Raw genomic sequence first — 24,238 nt, forward strand, 5'->3', positions numbered from 1 at the left:
ATTGCGAAGCAATTCTGTTAGTTGCTCGAACGTCTTTTCTGACGCTGCAACTTGAGTGCAGCCTTATTATAGCATGTTTTTCTGATGGTTTCTCTGGTGCAGTCATAGATTCAAAAGGCTATAATAATAATTGTTGGGGTGGAACGTGCCAAAACCATGATATGATTATGAGAGACGCCGTAGTCGAGGGCTCCGGGATTCGATCCCGCGAGCTGCGGGTCAGCACTCGAGCACCATAACCACTAGACCACAAGGTGGTGGGACTTCAAGGGGCTGTACTTCGGCCCAATGATGCTAAGCAAGGCGTGCACCTTCGGACCTTCCGGTACTTCGTCCCCCGCAAAAAAGAACTGAGACGTTCTTCGCAAGACAGCCGGTCACTCAGTGTCGTAAAAGGCCAATTCCCAATTTCGCCAATTTGACTGGACGCTGCCATCTCCGAAGTCTTGTCGCCTTTTGTCGTAAGGTGTGGTCGCGTTAAGCCCAGCTCGGAGGTTTTCAGAGCTTGGTTGCCACGCTTTAGCGCTTATTTCTTGCGTCTCGCCTTGTTTTCACCATTATCGTCACCATTTGTGATGTTGAGAGGCTAAAGTAAACAACACGGGCTAATAAGACTGCGTAGCATTTATTGAGTAGCAACTCGACGCCGTCTAGGTGCGTTGCTGTTGGTAGGCAAAACGAGTCTGCCGCGCTAGTGCAGGAGCAAGCGCTCCTGCTGACGTCACTCGGCGCTTATCATGTAACGCCAGCCGCAGACGCCGGTGTCTAGTATCACGTAGCCGACTCCAGCATCTCGTATCAATATGATAAACCTCTGACGGCGCTGTAATTTCCCGGCTGCTGCACGAAAATTGCTGCCCCCTTGTGAAGAAACTGCATGGAATTGCTCTCCTCACTTTTCAAGGATTCATAAAGGTTTATCACAGACCCATCAGCACAGCTTGCAATCACCTCGGGCCGCACAGCTTATGGGTACCGACATCACCACAAACATCAGTACATTGCTGATAACTTATTTAATGAAACAAACATATTTCTTTCAAATCAAAGATATCGTTAATAATCGCGTTAGGGAGAGTCAGGAAAAGCAGAAAAGTAAAATACGAACGCTAAAATAATAGACAGTGTCCCTGATGCGCACACTCTACGATGCAGAATGGCCAGTGCAACCACGCGTGCGCTTCTGATGGGCCAACGTTGACGCTGCTGCGACAGCAGGTTACGTTCTTGACGACGCAGGCGCTGTTTGGGCAGTGGTGCTGCGTGTGATTCTTCAGCGCCCAGCAGCCACCGCATCGTTGCAGATGGCCAGCGTTTGAATTGTAGGGGCGCTAAAGTGGTAAAAAAATATAAAAAACATCAACCAAACATCAAGTCAAAGTGATTAGATTAACTTTACGCTCATTCAATGATAGTCTGATGAACGGTTATTGATTTAAAAATATTACCTGCCTTTTCACGGATATTCCACAGGCACACCAGCCACGCTTGGTGTTCGTTAACTAGGAACATCGAACACAGTTCGCAACAATGTCCGTGTGACTTGTGGTATTTCTCCATTCCACCATCTTAACCTCTGAATATGCGGCTCGTAGGGAAGAGTTTCCAATTTTTTACTGCGCATTACAAGTATATTATGGCACTTATTCAATTAAAATTGTAGCTTCAATTCATTGGTTATCACGTCGAAGGCCCCAAGGCACAACACAAAAGACGGTGAACGGGGGTGAGGGGTTTGAATACCAACACGTGCAAAAGCAGTCGTGAAAAGAAAGCTCCGACATTGCTGAGAGATATAAAATGTTTAAGAAGGGCTGCGTCAATTTCGTTTTACAGCGCAGGGCTATCTACGTCGACAACGTAACGCGCCAGGCTATATTTGTGGTCGACAGAAGAGTTTGCTGGGCTTCAACTACGCATTTCGGGATTTTTACGCTGCATTTTACATACTCACTTAGCAAGAATATCTATTCAGATTTATTTAGTGTTACTAGTACGTCGTAAAGAAGTACGTCGCAAAGAAGCGATGCGCACTTCTCGGAATCGAATGGTGTGACGCTAAGAGCTGCAATGCATTGATGGCATTTCAAAAGTCGGTGCATCAAACAGGCGCCCAGCTTTGACTGGAAATCCTGCGGTTCCGGCAGGTGGAGGCCGGAATGTGTCCGAGCATGAATCCGGCCGGAATGTCTCCGAGCATGAAGAGCGGTACTTGAAGACACCCGCCGTGAAGCAGTCGGTGACGCCCTCTAGGTCAGCCCACTGGTCAGCGTAAGATGCGAGTGCGTCCTCAACTAGGCGCAAGTCAGCGTTGTCATCCATATTCTTCGGCCTGGGAGAGTTCAGTTGAATAATTTGCCACTAATCTTGACTGCAATCAATGATTACTGTTAAATAAGAAATCCAGTGTAGCGATCAAAAAGTCATGAAATGTGTCGTTTACTTCAATGTTGTCAGGCAAAATGGAGTTTCACGTAGGGTAAAATGGCAGCAACGGCATGACTTACGCGGGGAATTCCAAACATCAGCTTCTGTAACATCCTTATTTGGGTCTACGTTCGTTTTATGGCTCTTCTATTCATAACCTACTTCCACGACCGGACATAATCCCATTGAATAAGTGATTTCAGAGGGCAAAGGTTACTTATTGCTATGACGATGCACATTTAGAACAAGCAATGCGCTGAAGGCGGTAAAGTTGGCAGAGTGGCGTTCAGTACACTGCTATGCACTCGACCACATCGTCGGCCTCTTGATCCCAGTGTGATCAGTAAAGGATTCGTGGCCAAAAAGGCCACGAGTGGGACCGTGAACGTCAAATCATGTCGCCTTCTTAGCTGAATCGCTGTGAATTGAACTGCAATGTGCGGGGATGCCAGGTCGAAAAGATAAAAAGTAACCAGAAAATCAGAAAAACTAGCCAAAAAGTAGTCAACTTTTGCCAAGGGGAGTTAAATAGCTAAAAGTAACCACGCGTGTGTGAAAACAACTGCGACGTTTTAGTTAAATCAATAAACGGATAGTCGACGAAAATACAAATATGTACAACATGAACACTTCAATATCAAAACTCTTGAGATTCAAGCCTAAATTATTGAATCTAGCAATCATTTCGTGCAGAATGACGAAGTCTTTGCGTTGTTGCAAAAATGACACTCTCTTCACACATCTCTCTCTTCACACTGATGGGCTAGTTGGTTGTGCATGATTAAGATAATAGCGCAAAGAATCACAAGGGCGGCGTCCCGTCTTGCTTTTTCGCCGTGCGTGTTATTTGTAATACTGAACTAGTTGCTGGCATAGAAGCATAAATTGTAGTCGTTTTCGCAATCATAACTTGCGTGATGACGAAGCCTGAGCAGTTAATATTGCCGACTCGCAGTCCGTACCAAATCCTAACACATCACACAAGTAGTTCGTCGCATATGTCGATGATGCAGAGCGCCCTGGATGCGGAGCGTTTTCGATTCCTGTTTACTTCCAATAGCGGTTTGAAGTCGCGTGCAACAATAGGTGGTCTGTAAAATGAGGCCCCAGGCAACATTTTCCCCCGAGTACCAGCCACGTATCCAAAAGCATTTCCTTTTGTTTTCCCGCGAGGCCCGCTTGACTGGCAGGCGATAAACGTGCAGCTTTTTTATATATTTATTTGATGGTCCCCACCATTGACCTTTGCCTCTGCTTAGGCGACTGAGCCATTCTCTTCGGTAAAGTTCATGGTACAATAAATCTACCAAATGCGATTTTGGCACAGCTGGAAACACGCATTGCCTGCGGTGTTTTTGCACCAAATACACGTACGCCCGGGGCTGCGACGTCACCAGATTAGATAGTTTCGTTCAAATCGAGGGAACGAGAAGGAAACCCAAAACTTGCCCAGTAGCCAAGACGATTTTTCTCCCGCCACCGGCCTAAAAGAAGTAGCCAAATTGGTTCAAAGTAGCCAAACCTGGCAACCCGGGCACTGTGTTCCTCAATGTATTATTAACTTAGCGCGTCATATCAACGAACCTTGTCTCTTAAGTCTTTAGCAATATTCTGTTGCACTTGGACCCACTTTGGAAAATTAAACTCCAAGCTTGATGTTCTTTAGATACAAATGACGTATAGTATAAATCACAAAGAGGTGCCGATTCACGAGATGCCGTTGTGAGAGTCACTGGACTCTCAGGGTGGAAATGCTTGCTAGCAATGTCATAGGTCAGCTTCACCAAGAAGGAGGGGAATGTTGTCAGTCGCAGGCGGATCTAGCCTTGCGAAGTACGCAGGGAATTGCCCTTTCCGCCGTTCCATCGAACTCTGTCACATCATAGCTGTAACGGTAACTTAGCGACATGCCGTGCTATAACTGGCGGTGAGCTCGATCTTAACCGTGTCTCCGAAAATTTTGACTCACCGCTAAGTTTCACCGAGAACTTAGTACGCCTTGGGTCGCTCACCGAGTGCGGCTCCAAGATATTGATGTGTCATTTCACACGAGAGTGAAGACGATGATGATAATGATTGGTTCAACAATGGCACAAACGCGCTACATATGGCACGATCCGGCTGGAATTGTGAAAAAAATTGTAGACGAACATAAAGAAGTAAGTGACAGTAAATAAAATAAAGTTTGCTGTATAGTCAGCCTTGTGAGAAGGCGATGAAATGAAAAGGAATTGATAATTATGAAAGATATTTATTTGCTTGGGTTCAGACCAGCGCCGGTGCCGACAGTGAGACCGGAGCGCGAGGAACGCTCCGAAGCAAAGCGCTGCATGGTGGTGGCGACCCGCTACCGTTTTTCTTCTTTAGAAAAAATAATATTTGTGGTGGAGTGAATGTACAATTTTCCAAACATGCAGCGCCACACTTTCCCTGGTGGCGAAGTTTATCGAGAGGATGCGGCGGCCAGCAAACATCCATACAAATGTGAAGGTGTCGTGCAGAATTTATTATTTTTTTTTTGCGACTTTGCAGTCTATCTTCTGAGGTGATCGGTTGGAACGCGCGAGTGTGTTACTGCTGAACCTTGGGCAAGAATTTCCGGATGATATTAAAGCCTTCAGCGAGCGGCAGGAGCACAAGCAAGGTGGGCTACGAGTCTGTTGTCTCGAAGGCAATGTCTTACCGCAATACAAACACCAAATTAGGCATATCGCGCATACTCACCGCACCGATTGCAGACAAATGTAATGGAAGAGCCTTTCAAACGCGAAGCATTTTTTAGCGTACCAGAGGCACTTTGACCGATCCTATGTATCTTTCTATCTATCTATCTAGCCGCCTACTTTTGTGCGCTCTTGTGGTCGTCTCCTTAGCTTTATCAAAACGTTTATTGAGGGAGAAAAAGCAAAAAAGAAAAAAATGTCCAGGGAGTGGGTGGTTCATGGCATGAATAATGCGGCTTCCTTTCGCGTACATCTTGAAATACGTTCCACGAGTCACGTGTGGCACACACCCGCATATCGGTGCCCGTGATATGCGGGTATATGACACAGGTGATTCATAGTTCATATTAGGGACAGCGGGAATTGACTTTGGAAATCTTAACGCGACAGCGTTAACGAGCCCGTGTCGCACAAAATTCTTTGCCGGCCTTGGCAGCCCCGTCGATGAGCGAGAAATAGAGATGGAAGTAAAGAATAACATTCGCGGCTCGAGCCGTAATCGAAGCCAGGTATTCTCCCTGGCAGTCATGTCATCTATCACATAGCCACGCCAGCGCTTGAAACTGCTTTAGAGGAAGACCCCATCGAAGCGCCATGTCGGGCCAACGCCAAAGTATTGGCTATCCACGTTTACAACAATGTGATAAGCACTACACATGTACTCCTGTGAATGAGCAAGGTACAGTCAAGTGTTGCTCAAATACGCCGACAACCGCTGGTTAATAATGCGCAGGTCATCGCACCTTAATGTGCAGTTCGTTGCAACGAAAGTGACGTCTGTGCTTTAACGTGAGTTACAGTGTTTCGTCGAACCATGAGATACCCATTGGACGCCAGTGTAGTCGACACGCCTGGTAATCCCACGATATGCACACAACTACTCAGTTTACGCAGCGATGTCAATCCACATTATAAAGTTTGGCACAAAGGGAAAAAAAAGCATACGCTGCTACTCGCCAACTGCTTCGCATGAAATCGATTCTCGCAATGCGGTAGGATCTGCCGATTTTTAACAGTGGAGGTGTTTATGCCAGCCAGTGCTAGGCAGTATCGAAGATACATGTATCTTAGATACTGTCTTAGATACTCTTCGGGTATCTTGTATTTGTATCGCGATATGTCTCGAAAAACGAGTATCTGTATTTGTATTTCCGATACATTCAATAATGTATCGTGTATCTTAAGATACAAGATACCGTTATCGCAACACCACCGTGCGAAACAATTCTCCCTGGCTGAACTACGCTTCTGAAGCTGGTGCGGGCGCCACTAAGCCACTGAATAAATCTAAGGGTGGCGACATAATTTTATTTTCCCGCCAGGGTACTCTAGTGAGGGCAGGCGGCGTGGTTTGCGCGTTCCTGCTGGTGGAGTAGAATCATGCGGTAGCGCTCGCGCACTCTCCACACAACAAGCGCGCGAACGTCTACGCCCAGCCCACGTAGATTTCGTATACTCGATATTTTTTTCTTTTTAGTTGTGTCAGTTTCATGACACTTTCTCTTAGCCACGGTCCTGCGTCGCGCACTGTAATGAGTGCAGCGTCTATTGCGCAAGTTATTATGCCGCTTTCGTGTCGTAATTGAAGATCCTCTTGCGTGGTGCTTCGTAACGAAATCTGAAGCATGCAAGAATGAAGTTGCCTTGCGTCTCATGGCTTTCACACATCATCAATATGAAGCACCTCTTGGATGTAAGTTTGCCTTACATGCGATGACATCGACCTATATGTAAATAAGATTCTAAGAACAATAGATCCAACGATACCGATGCTCGACCTAATAGAACAAGCCTTTACTTAACAAAAGATATTTCGGTGTGCCAGATCATTTTGTTCGTGCTATTTATATATTCAAATAATTTTTGAAATCATAATTCGATTGTTAGCACAAATGCTTTCTTAGCTGTCCTTTTGCATTCCGTGCATTACCTAGGCCTCTTTATTGTTTTTTTCCGGAGTGGTCGCTGCAACATCTCTTTCGTAACGTGCTGCCAAAATAAGCTCTCTCCTTTATTGTTACTTTTAAATGTCTGCGTTATTTCTGCTAGTATTTGCGCATTTATACTTCACTTGAGTTTACTATTCTGCCCAGGCGATTTTGAAAACAAATATATAATTATGTGGGCGTGCCTTGAATACTATACAGTAATATAATTATTTGAGGTTTAACGTCCCAATACCACGTTATCATAATTAGAGACGCCGTGGAGGGCTCCGGAAATTGCGACCACATCAGGTTCCTTAACATGCACTTAAATCTAAGTACACGGGCATCAAGCATTTTTGTGTCCATCGAAAATCCGGCCGCCGGGGCCAGGATTCGATCCCGTGACCTTCGGGACAGCAGTTGAGCACCATAACCACTAGACCACCGTGGCAGGTCTTGAGTAGACAGTACCAAACATTCTGCTTACCGCTTAATAAAGTAGCGAAATTGAGTTTGCAATATAGTAATGGAAATTATTAGGAGCCATCTTATAGACGTTAGACGGGGGCACTCGACAAGATGTTAGACGGGTGATTCGAGAAACATATATACCAAATGCTCCGTATCGCTCATGGGCGTCCTAACGAACAGTTTCAGGCAATTTTCCAAAGGCAATGAATTTTCTATTGTCTTACCTTAAGTTAGTTCGGTAAAGAGTTTCGTTTCTACAATTTGACTGCCGCCTTATTAATTGTCTCTATACCACGTGACAATACAATACGTCTGAGAAGTTTCCGAGTTGCAGATGTTATTTCGTTCAAGAACAATTGTTCAAAGATTGCACGTTAGTGAGGATATCGATAACGAACGCTTTTCACCTGCAGATACGTAGAATATGAACAGCCATTGCAATTTTATGTCCCCTACGTATGCACCATTCTTCACAAATGTCGCTTCCAGCTTTGTTGCTGCTGTACACCTGGCCGGTGATCAGGTATTACGCAGTGGTGGTTTATGGACAAGGTAAAACTCCACGCCGGTATTTGCACCATCATGCGAAGGCCTCTTTTGAAGTTCTTCCCGGTAAGTTGCTTCGGAATTGAGTTAATGTACTTTGAGCTAGAAAGACAAAACTTTTAAGATACTAAAGGCATTTCCTTCAAATGAAACAAAATAGGTCAGAGTTAAGGAATTTCAAGCAGAAATTTTTGTGCGTTGGCGTTTCCTGCTGCATCATATGGATATACATTACCTAGCTGGTGACTGTATCGAAGTATCTTACGATACAATTGGCAAGTATCGCATCGAATACAATTATCGCGGTAGTATCTCGTATCTGTATCTCAAATACTTCTTACCTCAGTATCTTGTATCGTATCGCGATACAATTTCAAACAATCTTTGCCCAGCCCTGGTGTCTGCTGGCCATCAAGATTGAGAGAATATACGTTATTGTTCGTCACTTGTCCCTGCACTTCCTATATAGCCACGATACCGCTGGGTTGTCTCCGTTTTTTTTTTATTTTGTTCGGCCGCGAGCCTACGTTATCTTTCGGCCCACCCCTGCCGTCCAGAGTAAATTACTTGTCGGAGTGCGCTCGGGAAGCCACAACGAAGCTCCAAGGGGCGCGCGGAATTGCCCAGCGACGACTAGCGGAGTCTCAGGCCAATCAGAGAGTGCATATGACGCCCGCCACGGTGACTTTAGCCTGCTTCTCCTACGGACCCTCTCAGGCCGCATCGGACTTTCAGATGAGTTATATGAACGCTATTTCGGCCCTGACCGTATCTTACGGTAAGTGACCGACATCACATACGCAGTCGCCCTATAGCCAGACCACTGTCGTTCAGCCTCGTACTGATATTGTGCATGTCACGCGTCTCAAACCATCGTTCGAGTGCATGCTAATTAGCACCGGGTCGGTGCTCTAGCGGCCAAGAAACACCGTAACAGGCTGCAAAGGACGACGAAGAGGACAGCAAAAGAAGTCTTTGGACTCTGTATTCTACGGCCCGTAACAATACATTGCTTCATCGTAAATTGCGATAAAACAGAAGTGGTAATAATTAGAAAGATCCAAACTAGAAGTAAAACTTCACAGGGTCCCCTATGCATTCGCCAGGGCGACGCGAAGGTGAAAGCCATCCGGTGTGGTTATTTTACCGTCCACTATATAGCACGCGAACGCCACGAAGGCGAGTGAGCGCGGAGCTCGTACGGCAAGACCCACGAAGTGCGCGGGTGCTCATGTGACTTTTCATTTATTTATTTATTTATTTATTTATTTATTTATTTATTTATTTATTTATTTATTTATTTATTTATGTGTGGGATCCTCAGGATCGACTTTGTACATTGTAGAGGAAAGGGGCGGAAATACAGCGTAAGCGCAAAACAAATACAGAATTATTTGTAACAAACTAAAGTACAGAAAAAAATACTATATAATAGTAAATTAATACACACAGGGAATAAGCTTTCTTAAATGGACAATAAAAAATAAATACGCAGAGAGTACACTAAACAGGCAATGTACACCAATAAACATGTAATATGCCTGTTCGTACTATTCATTATTTCATGTTGATTAGTGCATACTTAAAACTTGTGGGGTCGGTGATGCTTACTAATGATGCAGCTAGACTATTCCAGTCGATTGAGGTCTTAGGAATGAATAATTGTGAACATGCTATGGTGTTATGACGAGGTACGTTAACTTTAAGTACGTAATCATGACGAGCTGAATAGTAAGATGCAGGGTGGACCTGAAGGAAGCGAAGGGATGCGTTCTGGTAATACATTTTATGAAAAATTGGGGGGACGCTTAAGCTTCGCCTTTAAGAGTTGAACGCGATAGGGATATCCTGCCCCTAGTGCGCACTTCGAACACTACGAGTGTTTAACAGAATGCGCGCACTAAGGTGTGTGCCTTATGTAATGGGTAGCATGCTTTAAACAAGGGGCAAATATGCGCGAGAAACTTTTTCGAAGTTGCGATGCACCCACTACGTGGTCTTAAAGGAATACGCGCAGTAATGTGCCTTCTGTAATGGGTGGCTGTGTTTAAACCACCAAGTCGTTATGATATTGACATGGTGTGACGCCCGATGGCAATGTACGCTTGTACCACGCAATATTACTGCGATATTGCATCTCGTACTGTGACACCTGTTTACAGGACGCGTATTTTTGGGAAGCATGAAAGTTACTTTCAGTGCAGCTCTAAGCACAGGCGTGGCTGTGTGGTAGAACAGTTGCTTGCCACGCAGACGGCCTGGGTTCGATTCTCACCCGGACCCAATATTTTTATTATTTATTTTATTTGCAGCTTTTTCGATTTTTCGATCACGGACAAGATGATTTTTCGCTCACAACCAACGGTGCCGACGCCGACGGCGGAATTTCTGCGATACGAGCTCTTTAACGCTATCGCGTAAAAATTGAAATGCGCGATTCTTTTCTGAGAAGAGAAATAGTGGTATCTGAAGCAGGCCCGTAACCAGGATTTTTTTTTATTCTGGGGGGGGGGGGGTCGCTTGCCGAGAACCTTGGCGTTCGAGAAAAACACCTATTTTCATTATTTATTTTTGGCAAAAACACCTACTTCACCAAAATTTGGGGGGGAGCGGGGCATAGCGCCCCCCCCCCTCCCCCCTCTGGCTACAGGCCTGATCTGAAGGGTTCTCTTCATTGTTGTAACACTGGCATTGCGATTATAGTTAGCCAAGATGAAACGAACAGACCGAGTCTGTACTAATTCAATTTCGTTAATTAATGTGACTTGATGAGGATCCCAAATGAATGAGGCATGTTCCGATTGGGCGCGGATGTAGACTATATGCAACAGTCGTTTTAATGAAACAGGCAGAAGCGCAAAATTTATCTTGAAGTGTCCTAATGAACGGTTAGCTTGAGATATTAGGTACTGTATATGCTGCTTCAAAGAAAGGTCAATGTGTACGCCTAGATAGCGGTAGCTTGAAACGGGGCAGTTATTTAGGATATAGATAGGGCAGGTTGCGTTTGAACGAGAAATGCGCATCGATTTACATTTATTAATGTTGAGCTCCTTGTGCCATGTAATGCGCCAGTTATATATGTTATTATTGGATATATTATTGTTATTACGATAACAATTATATGGGCACTCTCAACAAATTTTATGTATATGTATAGGTATGTGTATATGTGTAAGAGCCACAACATCAAAATAGTCTGGAGAAAAAAAATTTCCGAAGAGCGCGACCGAGGATTCGAACCTGCGACCCCTCGCAAAGAAACGCGATGGGTTCCTAGCCCGCAACGCATACGTCCTACAGCATACTGCCAGCAAGCATTTATATTGCCACGTGCGTTTCTTATTATCACTTGTGCTGTTTTCGCTTTTCGCCCACAAAGACTATCAGCAACGCTCAGCGCGAACCGCGCCTCAATGTTCGAGAAGCTTTGCGATCATTGTAGATCGTTTTGTTAAGATTGCGGACAATACGCGCACACTCGAGCTTATTCTAGAATTTGCGCGACAGCCAGCGATAACGCTGGAATATATGCGATAACTCTGGAATATAACGCTGGAAAACTTGGAGGATGCTGTAACGAGCGCTGTAACGCTTCTCCCTTAAAATAACATCTGCCTGTGGCACAGTGGCGTAGGCTACGGGAGGAGAGGGATGACTGCAGGGGTTCGCTACAACCCCAATTACCGGCTTTATTTTCTTTAGACATGTATGGTGCTAGCATGAACAGTGCCGACATAAACTTCCAAAGTTCGATTACAAAATTAATGACTTTATTTAGGCAATCTTCCTCAGTGCAGTCAATCAGATCATGTTCCAACGTTTTTCGCCTACGGCTACGCCACCTCTAATCTCTGAACCGGTATCATTACAATTCGTTCGAGTTGGATACGACTTTCGAAATTATCGGCTGCAATTTGTAGTATGCAATATGAGCTGCAATTCAGTTCAAATAATAATTAGTGAAGCATCGTTACAAAACTATTCGTTTTCATTTATTATGCAAATAATGTCCGCATCGTTAAAGCGCTCAAGCGTAAAACGTTGGTCTACGTTTCAAAAAATTTCAGCATTGGTAACAATTTTGTTATAATGATGTTGACGTCTTCTGAAGCTTAAATGGCACGTTAGAGACTCTCAAGTTTGCCAAAGTATGTACACGAAGTGTAGTGCGACTTTAGGCTGACCCTTCCCCAGGCAGTACCACAGAGATAACTGTGATGGCCCCTGATATATTCCAGTTATTTTAGCAGCCAGCTCACACAGATCCAGTGACTCCAGGCTGCAATGTTCATGGACTCTGAATCAAAGTCGCTTACCTAGCAAGTGAGAATGTACAGTGCTGTTTGCACATAAGGCTCACCTCATATCGCCTGCTCCTGCGGTGATGCCCGTCTGACGAAAGAACTCGAGCCTCAGTGCCTGAGCTTCCTCGCGGATGACACTCCTCAGGCATGACATCACCATTCTCGTAGCGCCTTTCTAAATTAACAAAAAAAAACTTGCTTACAACATGCATATTCCCAATTCCGAAGTTGCAGCGTTGGTCATGACCGGCGGCAAGTTTTCCTCTTTACTTCATATTTCCTTTATCTAAGAATTACTGCACTTCAGTTAAGGCGCAAGCTTTATAGGCCTCATCAAACGGGAAAAGTGACCGTCACCGTAGTCGTCCTCAAGACAAGTGACACCAAACATCATCATCATTACCAGCACCATTTAAATGACCGTGATAATCCGTCAGCGAAGAAGGTAACTCATCGAAGAAGATTCGACGATCGCCATCATCGAAGATGATAATGATGAAGATCAATCGAAGATGGGGATTTGGTGATGATGATGATAATGACTAGATAGAAACCCTGGATTGCTTCCGCCTTCGAGTCGTCGGAGGCGAATGCATAAAGGATACTCCGACTTTTACTACAAGTAACGCCCCTATATGTGCTGTCATTGGCCGCACTGCCTGTTAGCTTAATACTGTACAGCAAATTCATCGCTCATATTGTTATTTAATCAGTGCAACAACAGCAGTTTATACATAGGAGGGAACTCGCTTTGTATGATAGTCAGGAGGTTGACTACTCACCGCAACTTCTTGTTCGTCTTCACCGGCTCCTGATCAGGATAGAGACAAAAAAAGCAACGTATATGTAGGGTAAGGTGAAGCAAAACGCGACAAAAATTTGAAAGCAGCGAATAACTTTTTTTATTTCACTCGTTGCCATAAAATGTCAACACAGGAACTTTCTTTTGGTTACAAGGTACGTGCTACATAAATATGGCCATGTTGTGACGGTTGAAAGTATTATTTTAAAAAGAAAGAAAAAATGCACCACATGTCTCATTTTGCCCCAACCTGCGGGGCAAAACGAGACGCTGCGTCAGGCAACACGAGAGAGCGTGAAAAAATTTTTATATTTTGAGTTCTTGCAGTAGAAGCACATCAAATTGACTCCGTGGGCCGCCACGCAGTCTTCATGCGCCCAGTCTTTGCATGCCACGCACTAATCTACACAGAACCCGGCGCTGTGCTGCTCCGAAACTCCTGAAAAACATTCAGTGCTTTTTTTCATGTCGTTTTTCTCCCAGGAAACTCTAGATGATATTCTCTTGTACGTCCGCACCATCCTTAACAAAAAATGTCATATACAATGAGAGTAAATAAATGGTTCACTTAATAAGACACTCTCTAAGGCAATTCAATGCCTTTTTGTCGCGTTTTGCCCCTCTCACATGCCTGAATTCAAAACAATTTCCCCTTTGGCCGACGGAACCAAATCAGCTAAACTTTTCGAGGCATGTAGCTAGCAGTATAAAGTAACCAACATAAATAATTACATTGTTGTACTGATGCCGGAGTAGCTTCATGCACGGATCCGAAAATTTGACCGAGCAGAATTTCGCCCGTTTTTGGCGGGTCACGAACACACTGACATCAGCCGCGCAATTTTTCCCGCGCGAACGCTGTGAGCAATCATCAACTTTTACACATAAAATGTCGAAAAGTACGGGCAGCTATCGCTGAAATAGAGAAACAAAGAAAATGCACTTTCTTTATTAGTTATAGAGGGCGGCAAAGTCAAAATGTCGCGTTCTGGCCCGCGTCTCATTTTGCCCCCATACCCTAAACAGTGTTCCTCTCGAGATTCCTCGTCTTTCAAGTCTATCCTGTAGATTTTCACCTTGAGTATGGGATCATTGCATAAGTTACAAGGCAAGCTAATGCGCCAGCTCTGACTCCCATGAAAATAAATTTTAAACTTCATTTATTATTCCTTTCACTTTTTATCTACCTCGCAAAAACGCACCAAATACTTAAATTGAGGTACACCTGCCTCTTTTAATGGTTTCTCATCAGTCCTTCACAGATTATGCATCACTACCACTTTCGTTTCAAAATTCTTTATTGTGCCAATTATATTCATTTTTTGTGCGTGTGTCTGAGAACTGCAGCAGTGACAGTGCTATTTCCTTCAGTGTAAGGCCTTTTGTACAATAATACGGTTGATACTTGCAGGTGTGAAGCTTGAAAAACGTAGTGTATATCAATTTGACAAAGTTGAAGAAAGTTCCGGCCTACCATATCATCGGCATTGCTGATGGCGCAATCGTGTAGCTCTGCAACGCTATGACAGATGTTGCTCAAAAAATGTTATGATCAAAAGCGGGCTAGTGGCCCGCTTTTGATCATAATCATTTGATCATTTGATTTGATAGCAACAACGCCGAGTGAGAGTGCTCAAGGCTTGAAGTCCACGTTCACGTCGTGTAGTGTTTCCTGTGCTGGCGCCGAATGCGGCCGGTGAACTCGAGCTACAGCCAGCGCATCCCTGACCTTGGCCGATCGTCTTTGGTTACGCGCCAAGCACCTGCGTTGGGAAACACAGCGGTCGTGCCCAAGTCAAGTTACGACAGTCGCCTCGTCGCTGCTGCCTCGATCGTTCGTCTCGCAACGTTTTTGTTAAAAATATACAAGTTCGTATTGTAGACGTGCCTGTGTTTCTGTTTACTCGTGAATACGCAAAGTTATCACGCGAACAACGCCCGCGACGTGTACTACACGGTCAACGCCCGTGAACGCGCGGTTCTGCGGTTCCGGCAGGTGCAGGCATCATTAGAGAATGCTTCCACGGCTTCAACAATAAGAACGCGATACTCATATGCGTGCACAGGATTCCCCATTTGGGGGGAAGGAGGGAGGTAGTTGCACTGCGGCACCCCCTGCCCTCTTCCCGACCCCCTCACTGAGGCCCGTATGATCAGAATGCAGTGCAGGCAAAGACGAGGTATTAGGGAAGGCACGCCGCACCCCCCCCCCCACCCCCGACCCTCTTGTCCGCACGACTATGACGGTACTCGATACTAGTATTGCGAAATCAAGCTTTACGTAGTAAACTTATATCGGGCAATTTCCTGCTTGCCTGCATTTTTGTTTAATCTAGGGTTCGTGCCTCCATTTCGTGCACAAAACGAATAATTTGAACTCCTCAATAACGCAATTCCCGCGGCACTGAAGAAATCCGGCGACCCCGGTTAACGTTCATAGTGTTCAATGCATTTGCCTCCGCGCGATAGCGAAGGGATTTTAAAAAGCACACCCGCAATAACGAAAGTTTTATGTAGTGATCCGCAACATTTTTTGAACCCAGGTTCTAGTTGGGAACCCAGAAGTTCGAAAATTGCAGCACCGCTCAATCGACAAGTCGGGCACATACTTTTCTGCCTAGCATCGCTGCGACCATTGCTGTTTACATTTGGTCGGATGATGACAGTTTTCCCTAACGCCTCTGCTGGCAACTACGTCGGCGCATGACGTTTCAAGTGACGACACCCACGAAAGTGACGTCATACCGACAGACATTCCGTAGACTGCCTGAATGCATGCTGCCGCTCCCCGTCTCTGTGTGACTGCCGACATCTCCCGCGCATCGCTTACGTGCACTGTTTAGCCTCTCGGAAAGATACCGCCTCCTATTAAAAATCGTCAAGCTTCTGACGCTTCAGGAGGTGCGTAGGATCATCTCCGAAGCTGCGAAATGCAGTAAAATGGCAGATATTGCAGAGGAGTTCAACAGATTAATATCGGCGACTTCTTTAAATAAATTTTGGTCGCCCGAAGTAATTGATCTGCCAGTTTTTCTATTTTCGCGACAGCGAAATTTTCACGAGAAACAACAAACGTCTCTTCCCCGGCGATTACGTTGTTGAGGGGTTCGGCTGTAGTTCAAATTCTGACGTGCTCTTATAAGACTGTCGAGTGCTTACCGCAATGATGGCGTGTGACGCGTTCGATGGGAACAGCTGTGGCAGTCCGCATATAGTCACCAGCAGAGGCAGCAGGACGTTCACCAGAGCGCGGCGCCCGCTGTCTTACAGCTGTACTGGCAGAGTCGATGCCGCGATAGTTTGTGGGAAGAGAACAGCCTTGTCGGGGTGTCTTCTCGAAAGGTGTACTGCAGAAAAGAAAGTGGGAAGAAATAAGCGGCGACAGGCAAAGTTAACTGTGCATTGAGCTTGAAAGACAGACAAAATAAACCTCTCACTGCAGCGATCCAACATTGGTTGTTGTAAGGTCCATTCCAGCATTTCCAGCATTTTACTGCATGTCTAAAACAAAATAAAGCCGCGAATTCTGCTCGCTAGGGTACGACCTCCACCCCCTCCCCCACCCGCCGTGAACAGGGGAATTAGGGGGGGGTGGTGACGGGGGGTGGGGTGTGTACTGCTTACCTGGAGGCCTTCGCTGTTCCGCTGAATAGCTTAGTACTACCTATACCCATTATGTGTATGTGTAGATGACAATCCTACTTAAACATCGATCACTGTACAAGTTTCTCCAGAACTGCTTAGCTACATATCCAGTGTTCCTGCACAAGGGCGGCGCCAGGATTTTTTTACTGGGGGAAGGGGACACCCGCTACGAGTTCCTTCAGAGGGGAAGGGAGGCGGAGAACTGATGCGTTGTGTTTCGACTATGTTAGCTCTTGGGGAGGGGGAAGGCGAGACTTTTGAGGGAGCGGCGCTCCCCACCCCCTCCCGCCCCCCCCGGGCGTCATCCCATACTTCTGCACTTCTAGGTATATTAGTGCTCAAATCGATGACACCACTACCATCAGGACTAGAATGTTTACTGACCCAGGGTTCCATGCCAGAGCTTACAAAGGGAAGCTTTTGTCTTTTCAGAGAGAGCCGCATGCACATTCCTAGCTTCCCGCTTCTGCAAAGCGGACAGATGACTTTTGTCCATGCCATAAAATAGAGCAGGGGTTTCAAGCTCACCTCAGCTAGCGGGCCGCAGTAAATAAATTGTCTCCCGTAAGGATCGGTACAGTGACGAAGGTTGGAACGGGGGAGGAGGGGGGGGTGCGCTTGAACGAAATGTCAGCAAACGTTGCCCGCTTTTTAAAAGTTTTACTCGCACTGCTTGGTATGTGGCCTTAATCTGCAGGTGACTCTCTTATTGGAGTCCTAAGTTTCTCGGATCTATCGGTCTTTGCTTAAAGATGGTAGAGCGTTGTGCATAGATGGATGCTCGTTCAGGCTTATCTATTCGTATGAAACCATAACCTTCTTTAACGAATGACACGCGGCCTCTGTCATTAGGCAGGGCCGCCGCAGCTCTGTTGCTATCTGCACGTCCTGTGCGGCTTACTGGCAGACCTGGCATGTTCGGGAGACTGTAATGTTTCTGAGACAGGACTTGTCGGTGTGTATACCCGAAAAGCACCATCGATGCGACGTCCTTCTCAGGGTCTGCGAGAGCATCAGCAACGCGATGTTCTCGCTGGATGTGATGCCGTGGCATACGAACTTCCGATGTTGCTCGCTGCAAATACAGAAAGAATCCCATGAAACCAGTTTTCTGGAACAGTGAGCAAAGGCAATGAGAATGAGTCCGCACAAGTGTACGCCACCAATGGCTACTTGCTGAAAATAAAAAAAAAAAGGTAAGCTAGGCGCATGGGCGATGGCATGATTTTGTCCTGGAGGGGTTCAAACCCGCCTTGCATCGCGGTGGTTGGAGGAGAGGCGATAGGAGTGCTGGAGTGGCTTGGAGGGCCGGGGGGAGGGGCGGTACCTCTTTCGCACTTTTCGAAGCCCATAGCTATGCGCGCAGAAAGGGGCACAGAAATCTGTGGATCACAACTTTTTTTTTAACAAGAAAGTGTTTTATAATGGGGTCCACCACGGCTCCACTGACGTATTTCCGTCGTGGATATGACCTAAAATATAAAGGCTAACAGTTGGCAAAGAAAAAAGCCGGCAGATCCCACGCATTGTGGGAATCGATGTAATGCGAAGCAGCCAGCAAACAGCTGCATACATCGTCTTGTATGTCATTGAGGAAAATGCGTGTCATGGTTTTCATGTTAACTCCTATTATTTATGTTCGTCACACAGTAACGTCGCGCAATACCAACTTCGGGGTCGATCAAATTAGAGAAACGGCCGCCAGCGCCCCATGAGCGTGGCACGCAAGTCATGCTGTACATGACATACGTGTCATGACTTTCATGTTAACTCGTGTTATTTATCTTCCTCACACGGTCACGTCGCAAGATACCAATTTTGGTGTATATCAAGCTAGCGAAACGGCCGCCAGCACCCCATGAGCGTGGCACGTAAGTCATGCTGTACATGACATGCGTGTCATGATTTTCATACTCGTGTTTTTATGTTCGTCACACAGTCACGTCGCGCAAAACCAATTCCCGGGTAGATCAAGCTAGCGAAACGGCCGCCAGCGCTCCATGATCGTGGCACGTAAGTCATGCTGTACATGACATGCGTGTCATTATTTTCATGTTAACTCGTGTTATTATGTTCGTCACATAGTCACGTCGCGCAATACCAATTTCGGGGTACATCAAGCTAGCGAAACGGCCTCCAGCGCCCCATGAGCGTGGCACGTAAGTCATGCTGTACGTGACATGCGTGTCATGATTTTCATGTTAACTCGTGTTTTTATGTTCGCCACACAGTCACGTCGCGCAATACCAATTTCGGGGTAGAGCAAGCTAGCGAAATGGCCGCCAGCGCTCCATGAGCGTGGCACGTAAGTCATGCTGTACATGACATGCGTGTCATGATTTTTATGTTAACTCGTGTTATTTATGTTCGTTACACAGTCACGTCGCGCTATACCAATTTCGGGGTAGATCAAGCTAGCGAAGCCGCCGCCAGCGCCCCATGAGCGTGGCACGTAAGTCATGCTGTGCATGTCATGCGAGTCATGATTTTCATGTTAACTCGTGTTATTTGTGTTCGTTACACAGTCACGTCGCGCAATACCAATTTCGTGGTAGATCAAGCTAGCGAAACCGCCGCCAGCACCCCATGAGCGTGGCACGTAAGTCATGCTGTACATGACATGCGTGTCATGATTGTCATGTTAACTCGTGTTTTTATGTTCGTCACACAGTCACGTAGCGCAATACCAATTTCGTGGTAGATCAAGCTAGCGAAACGGCCGCCAGCGCTCCATGAGCGTGGCACGTAAGTCATGCTGTACATGACATGCGTGTCATGATTTTCATGTTAACTCGTCTTATTTATGTTCATTACACAGTCACGTCACAAGATACCAATTTTGGTGTATATCAAGCTAGCGAAACTGCCGCCAGCGCTCCATGAGCGTGGCACGTAAGTCATGCTTGTGACGTCATCCTGCTGCATTCCGTGGCCGCCTGTTCCAGAGACAAGCGCCGAGACACGCGCTATCTTTGTTTCCATCATCCGGTTATCACGAGAGTCATGTGATCATTCTGACTGTATATATTTCACGACGAAACATTAAAGAGGGCTTTTTCTTGGTCACGATGTAACGAGCGTCTGTCGATCACTCTGACGAGCTTGACATGGTGTCAGAAGTGGTTCCGATGTAGCCAAGTAGCGCTTCAACGGCCCCGTCAACAAGCGCACGACCGGCAGCTGCGTCTACGAGGACAAGCCGTACCGGCGACAACGCTTCAGAATGGCGGGAATCAAGCCTCCTAAGCCCTTCGACTTCCAGAACGCAGCGGACTGGCCCGCCTGGATGGACGAATTTGACGACTACAGATTCGCGTCTGGGCTACATGAGAAAACAGACGAAGTTCAAGTAAGGACTCTTCTCTATACTATGGGCAGAAAGTCGAGGGAGATTCTTCGGTCGCTAAACGTAAAAGACGAAGAAATGGAGGACTTCAAGCTCGTAAAGTCTAAATTTAACGACTACTTTGTCCATACCAAGGACATAGTCTACGAAAGTGCTCGCTTTAATCAACGCCGCCAACAACTGGGAGAAACAGTAGACCAGTTCGCAACCGAGCTTAGCAAGCTAGCAGACAGATGCGAGTTCGAAGGCATGAAGGAACGCCTAATAAGAGACCGCTTCGTAGTAGGACTACGGGACCAGGTTCTTTCGGAGGAACTACAGATGGACCCTAAGCTAACGATGGCCACTGCTTTGGCAAGAGTGCGTACGAGCGAAACCGTAAAGCAACAGCAAGCAGAGCTAAAAGAGCACGAGGGCACAGTCCCAGAAGCTTGCGTAGCCCCAGTAAAGCCCAAGAAAGCTGCTGCAAAGAGCACGTTCACTCGCTGTCAGAAGCCCGCTTATCATCAAAATAACTGCAGCTATTGTGCCGGACCATTTCACCCGCGAAACAAATGTCCAGCGCAAAAAGAAAGGTGCAGATTTTGCCGGAAGTTGGGCCACTATGAAAAGGCATGCCGAAAAAAGAAGCAAACAGACACAAATCTCGATGGCATCGCCGAAGCTGATAGCAAGTTTATTGGCACGGTCCAGCAGTGTGCGAACACACAATCTGAGCATTTCGTCACGGTAAAGATAAACAACCAGACGCTCCGCATGAAAGTAGATACGGGAGCCGAGGTGACAGTCGTCGGTGAAAATTATCCTTTTCTTCCGCCTTCTCTGGAAAACGCAACCGATCTTAAAGGACCGAGCAATACTAGCATCCGTACGATCGGAAAGTTTGACGCTAAAATATCTTGGAAAGACAGCAGTTCACAACAAACCATTTACGTCGTGCGGAACTTGCGCACGCCCTTGTTGGGACTGCCAGCCATCAAAGCTCTGGGAATTGTTCGTTTCCTAGATGGATTAGACACTGCTGACGATATCGGAAGCAAGTATCCCAAGATATTCCAAGGCACGGGTACCATATCGGGAGAACACACTATACGCCTTGTGCCACATGCAACCCCGTACAGTCTGTCTACACCGCGACGGGTTCCTATTCCCATGAAAGAAAAGGTCAAAGAAGAACTGGACAGGCTAGAACGAGAAGGAATGATACGGAAGGTCGAAGAACCGACAGAATGGTGCGCGCCTATCGTTCCTGTAATGAAGCCGTCTGGAGCAGTAAGGATCTGCGTTGACTTGACTCAACTGAACCAGTTCGTCAGACGGGAGCGTCATCAACTGCCAACAATTGAGCAAGTTATGGGAAGCTTCCAGGAAGCCAAAGTCTTCTCTAAACTGGACGCGCATTCTGGTTTCTACCAGATAAAGCTTTCCGAGGAATGTCAAAGGCTCACGACGTTCATCACGCCGTACGGGCGGTACTGCTACCGCAGGTTGCCGTTCGGGATTACATCCGCACCAGAAATTTTTCAAAGAAAGTTCTCGCAAGTCCTAGAAGGCCTAGACGGCGTACTGAACTACTTGGATGACATTCTGGTGTACGGCAAGAACCAAGTGGAACACGACAAGCGGCTTTTTAACGTCCTCGAACGACTTCAACAAGCAGGCGTAACTCTCAACAGGGAAAAGTGTTGTTTCTCAGTTGAACAGGTTGCATTCTTGGGAATGATCTTCGATGCTAACGGCGTGCGTCCAGACCCCGAGAAAGTTAGGGCAATCAAGCAATTGCCCAGACCCCAAAACGTCGCTGAGGTTCGATCCTTGTTAGGCATGATGAACCACCTCGCAAGGTTTTTACCTGATGCAGCTTCAATGTCTGCTCCTTTACGCAGCCTCCTCAACAAAGACAGCGACTGGTCTTGGGGACCTCAACAAGAGGCAGCTTTTGAGAAGATCAAGACCACTCTCAGCTCACAGATGTCTGGCGAGGTACAACCCCCGGTAGTCGACAATTGTATCGGCGGACGCGTCTTCACTAGGAATTGGCGCAGTACTCCTCCAGGATCAGCCATCTGGTGAGAGACGTCCAGTAGCATATGCCTCCAGAGCGCTCACAAAAACAGAGCAGAGGTATTCACAGATCGAAAAAGAAGCGTTAGCTTTAACTTGGGCTGCGGAACGCTTCGACGAATTCCTAAGAGGCCTCACGTTCCTATTTGAAACGGATCACAAACCTCTCCTACCGCTACTGGGTCGAGATCCTCTCGATTCTCTACCGCCAAGAATTCAAAGGTTCAGGATGCGTCTTATGCGGTACTCGTTCACGCTTACACACGTCCCGGGGAAAAGCATTGCTACGGCGGACACACTTTCACGGGCGAGAGTGATGAACACGGCGCTTTCGGTCGGAGAGTTGTCTGAAGCAGACGTTTCGGCTCACGTGGAGGGAGTCGTTCAGTATGCGTTCTCCGACGACATGCTCGAACGCATACGCTCAGAGCAAGCAAATGACCCCGAATGTGCGTCGTTGCTCGAAGCTTGTATGCAAGGTTGGCCCGCTAAGCACCACACACCACAACTTCTCAAGCAATTCTGGGCGCATCGTGGTAACATCACGGTTTGCAAGCAGTTGCTTTTGAAAGACTCAAGGCTGGTGATTCCACGAGCTCTGCGGAAAGAAATGCTTCGGAGGGTTCACGAGGGACACCAGGGAATTGCACGCTGCCGCGCGAGCGCAAGAGAATGCCTCTGGTGGCCAGGAATTGGCAAAGACATTGCACAAACCGTGGCCAACTGCCAAGCATGCTCCATAGAGCGTACCCAATTTTCCGAACCAATGATTCCATCTGAAACAACCGAGCTGCCATGGCAGAAAATCGGAATTGATTTATTTGAGATGAAAGGAGCTGTCTATCTTGTCGTTGTCGATTATCACTCCAGGTACCCTGAGCTGGCCCTGCTGGATCAAGGAACGTCGTCGAAGGCGGTCATCCAGCATCTGAAAAGCTGCTTCGCCAGGCATGGGATACCGCAAACGGTAATATCTGACAACGGACCACAATTCATCTCATTCCCGTTTGCTGATTTTGCAAGAAACTACGGCTTTAGGCATGTCACAACAAGTCCTCGTTACCCACAAGCTAACGGGGAAGCTGAGCGCATGGTAGGGACTCTTAAAAGACTTTTGAAGAAGGCAGAGGACCCCTACATCGCCTTGCTGAACTATAGAAACACGCCGGGTCCAACAGGCTATAGTCCAGCGCAGCTGCTAATGAGCCGCCGCTTACGCTCAAAAGTACCGTGCATGCCATCCGCGCTAAGGCCAGAAGTAGTAAAGGCTTCTTGGAAAGAGCAAGACGAAAAATACAGACAAAAACAAAAGATGTATTTTGACAAACGTCATGCTGCGAGACCTCTTCCCTGTCTATCCGCAGGCACTCAAGTATGGCTGAAAGACAGAGGCGCCGAGGGCACGGTCCTTCGTCCTTCCAAAACACCGAGATCCTACTGGGTCCAAACTGAAGGAAAAACCGTACGCAGAAACAGGCGTCATCTGTTCCTTCTCCCACACGGAGGAGAAACAAGCCCCGTAAAGTCGGAGCAGCATCCACGAAACAACGAGCCGACGGACGCGACGGACAAAGACACCGTAGCTACGAAGTCGTCTGACATCCAAGAGCCTCGTTCATCGAACGAAACTTCAAGTCCAGAGCAAAGAACGACGCGATATGGGCGCGTCATACGAGCTCCGAAAAGACTCGGTATTGATGACTAATTTGTGAAATGTTTTTCTTTCTTGGCAGGCCCACGATGCTTATAAAACGGGGAAGATGTGACCTCATCCTGCTGCATTCCGTGGCCGCCTGTTCCGGAGACAAGCGCCGAGACACGCGCTATCTTTGTTTCCATCATCCGGTTATCACGAGTCATGTGATCATTCTGACTGTATATATTTCACGACGAAACATTAAAGAGGGCTTTTTCTTCGTCACGATGTAACGAGCGTCTGTCGATCACTCTGACGAGCTTGACAATGCTGTGCATGACAT

At 46.7% G+C, this 24,238-nt stretch overlaps 2 protein-coding genes across 2 annotated transcripts; one reads left to right on the plus strand and one right to left on the minus strand.

The window, feature by feature from the left end:
• Window positions 1-864: 864 nt before the first annotated feature.
• Window positions 865-16,758, minus strand: LOC119393081 (uncharacterized). Its single transcript, XM_037659906.2, has 4 exons — window positions 16,364-16,758; window positions 13,185-13,213; window positions 12,459-12,577; window positions 865-2,332 (listed from the first exon to the last, which is right to left on the minus strand). The coding sequence occupies exons 1-4, from the start codon at window positions 16,413-16,415 to the stop codon at window positions 2,059-2,061; spliced, it is 474 nt and encodes a 157-aa protein (XP_037515834.1). The 5' UTR covers window positions 16,416-16,758; the 3' UTR covers window positions 865-2,058.
• Window positions 16,759-20,089: 3,331 nt separating this feature from the next.
• LOC125758075 (uncharacterized protein K02A2.6-like) lies at window positions 20,090-24,018 on the plus strand. Its single transcript, XM_049414787.1, has 2 exons — window positions 20,090-20,198; window positions 22,082-24,018. The coding sequence occupies exon 2, from the start codon at window positions 22,489-22,491 to the stop codon at window positions 23,962-23,964; it is 1,476 nt and encodes a 491-aa protein (XP_049270744.1). The 5' UTR covers window positions 20,090-20,198; window positions 22,082-22,488; the 3' UTR covers window positions 23,965-24,018.
• The last annotated feature ends 220 nt before the right edge of the window (window positions 24,019-24,238 follow it).

The sequence above is a fragment of the Rhipicephalus sanguineus genome, chromosome 1 (assembly GCF_013339695.2).
Source record: "Rhipicephalus sanguineus isolate Rsan-2018 chromosome 1, BIME_Rsan_1.4, whole genome shotgun sequence".
Taxonomy (NCBI): Eukaryota; Metazoa; Arthropoda; class Arachnida; order Ixodida; family Ixodidae; genus Rhipicephalus; species Rhipicephalus sanguineus.

Bases quoted from the DNA above. Each gene is read 5' to 3' on its own strand.
- LOC125758075 (XM_049414787.1), top strand. From the start codon at position 22,489: ATGCGTCTTATGCGGTACTCGTTCACGCTTACACACGTCCCGGGGAAA.
- LOC119393081 (XM_037659906.2), bottom strand. From the start codon at position 16,415: ATGCGGACTGCCACAGCTGTTCCCATCGAACGCGTCACACGCCATCAT. The intron at 12,578-13,184 runs GTGAGTAGTCAA...TTGTTAATTTAG, and splicing joins AAGACGAACAAGAAGTTGCG to AAAGGCGCTACGAGAATGGT. The intron at 2,333-12,458 runs GTGAGCCTTATG...GAACTCTCCCAG, and splicing joins GCAGGAGCAGGCGATATGAG to GCCGAAGAATATGGATGACA.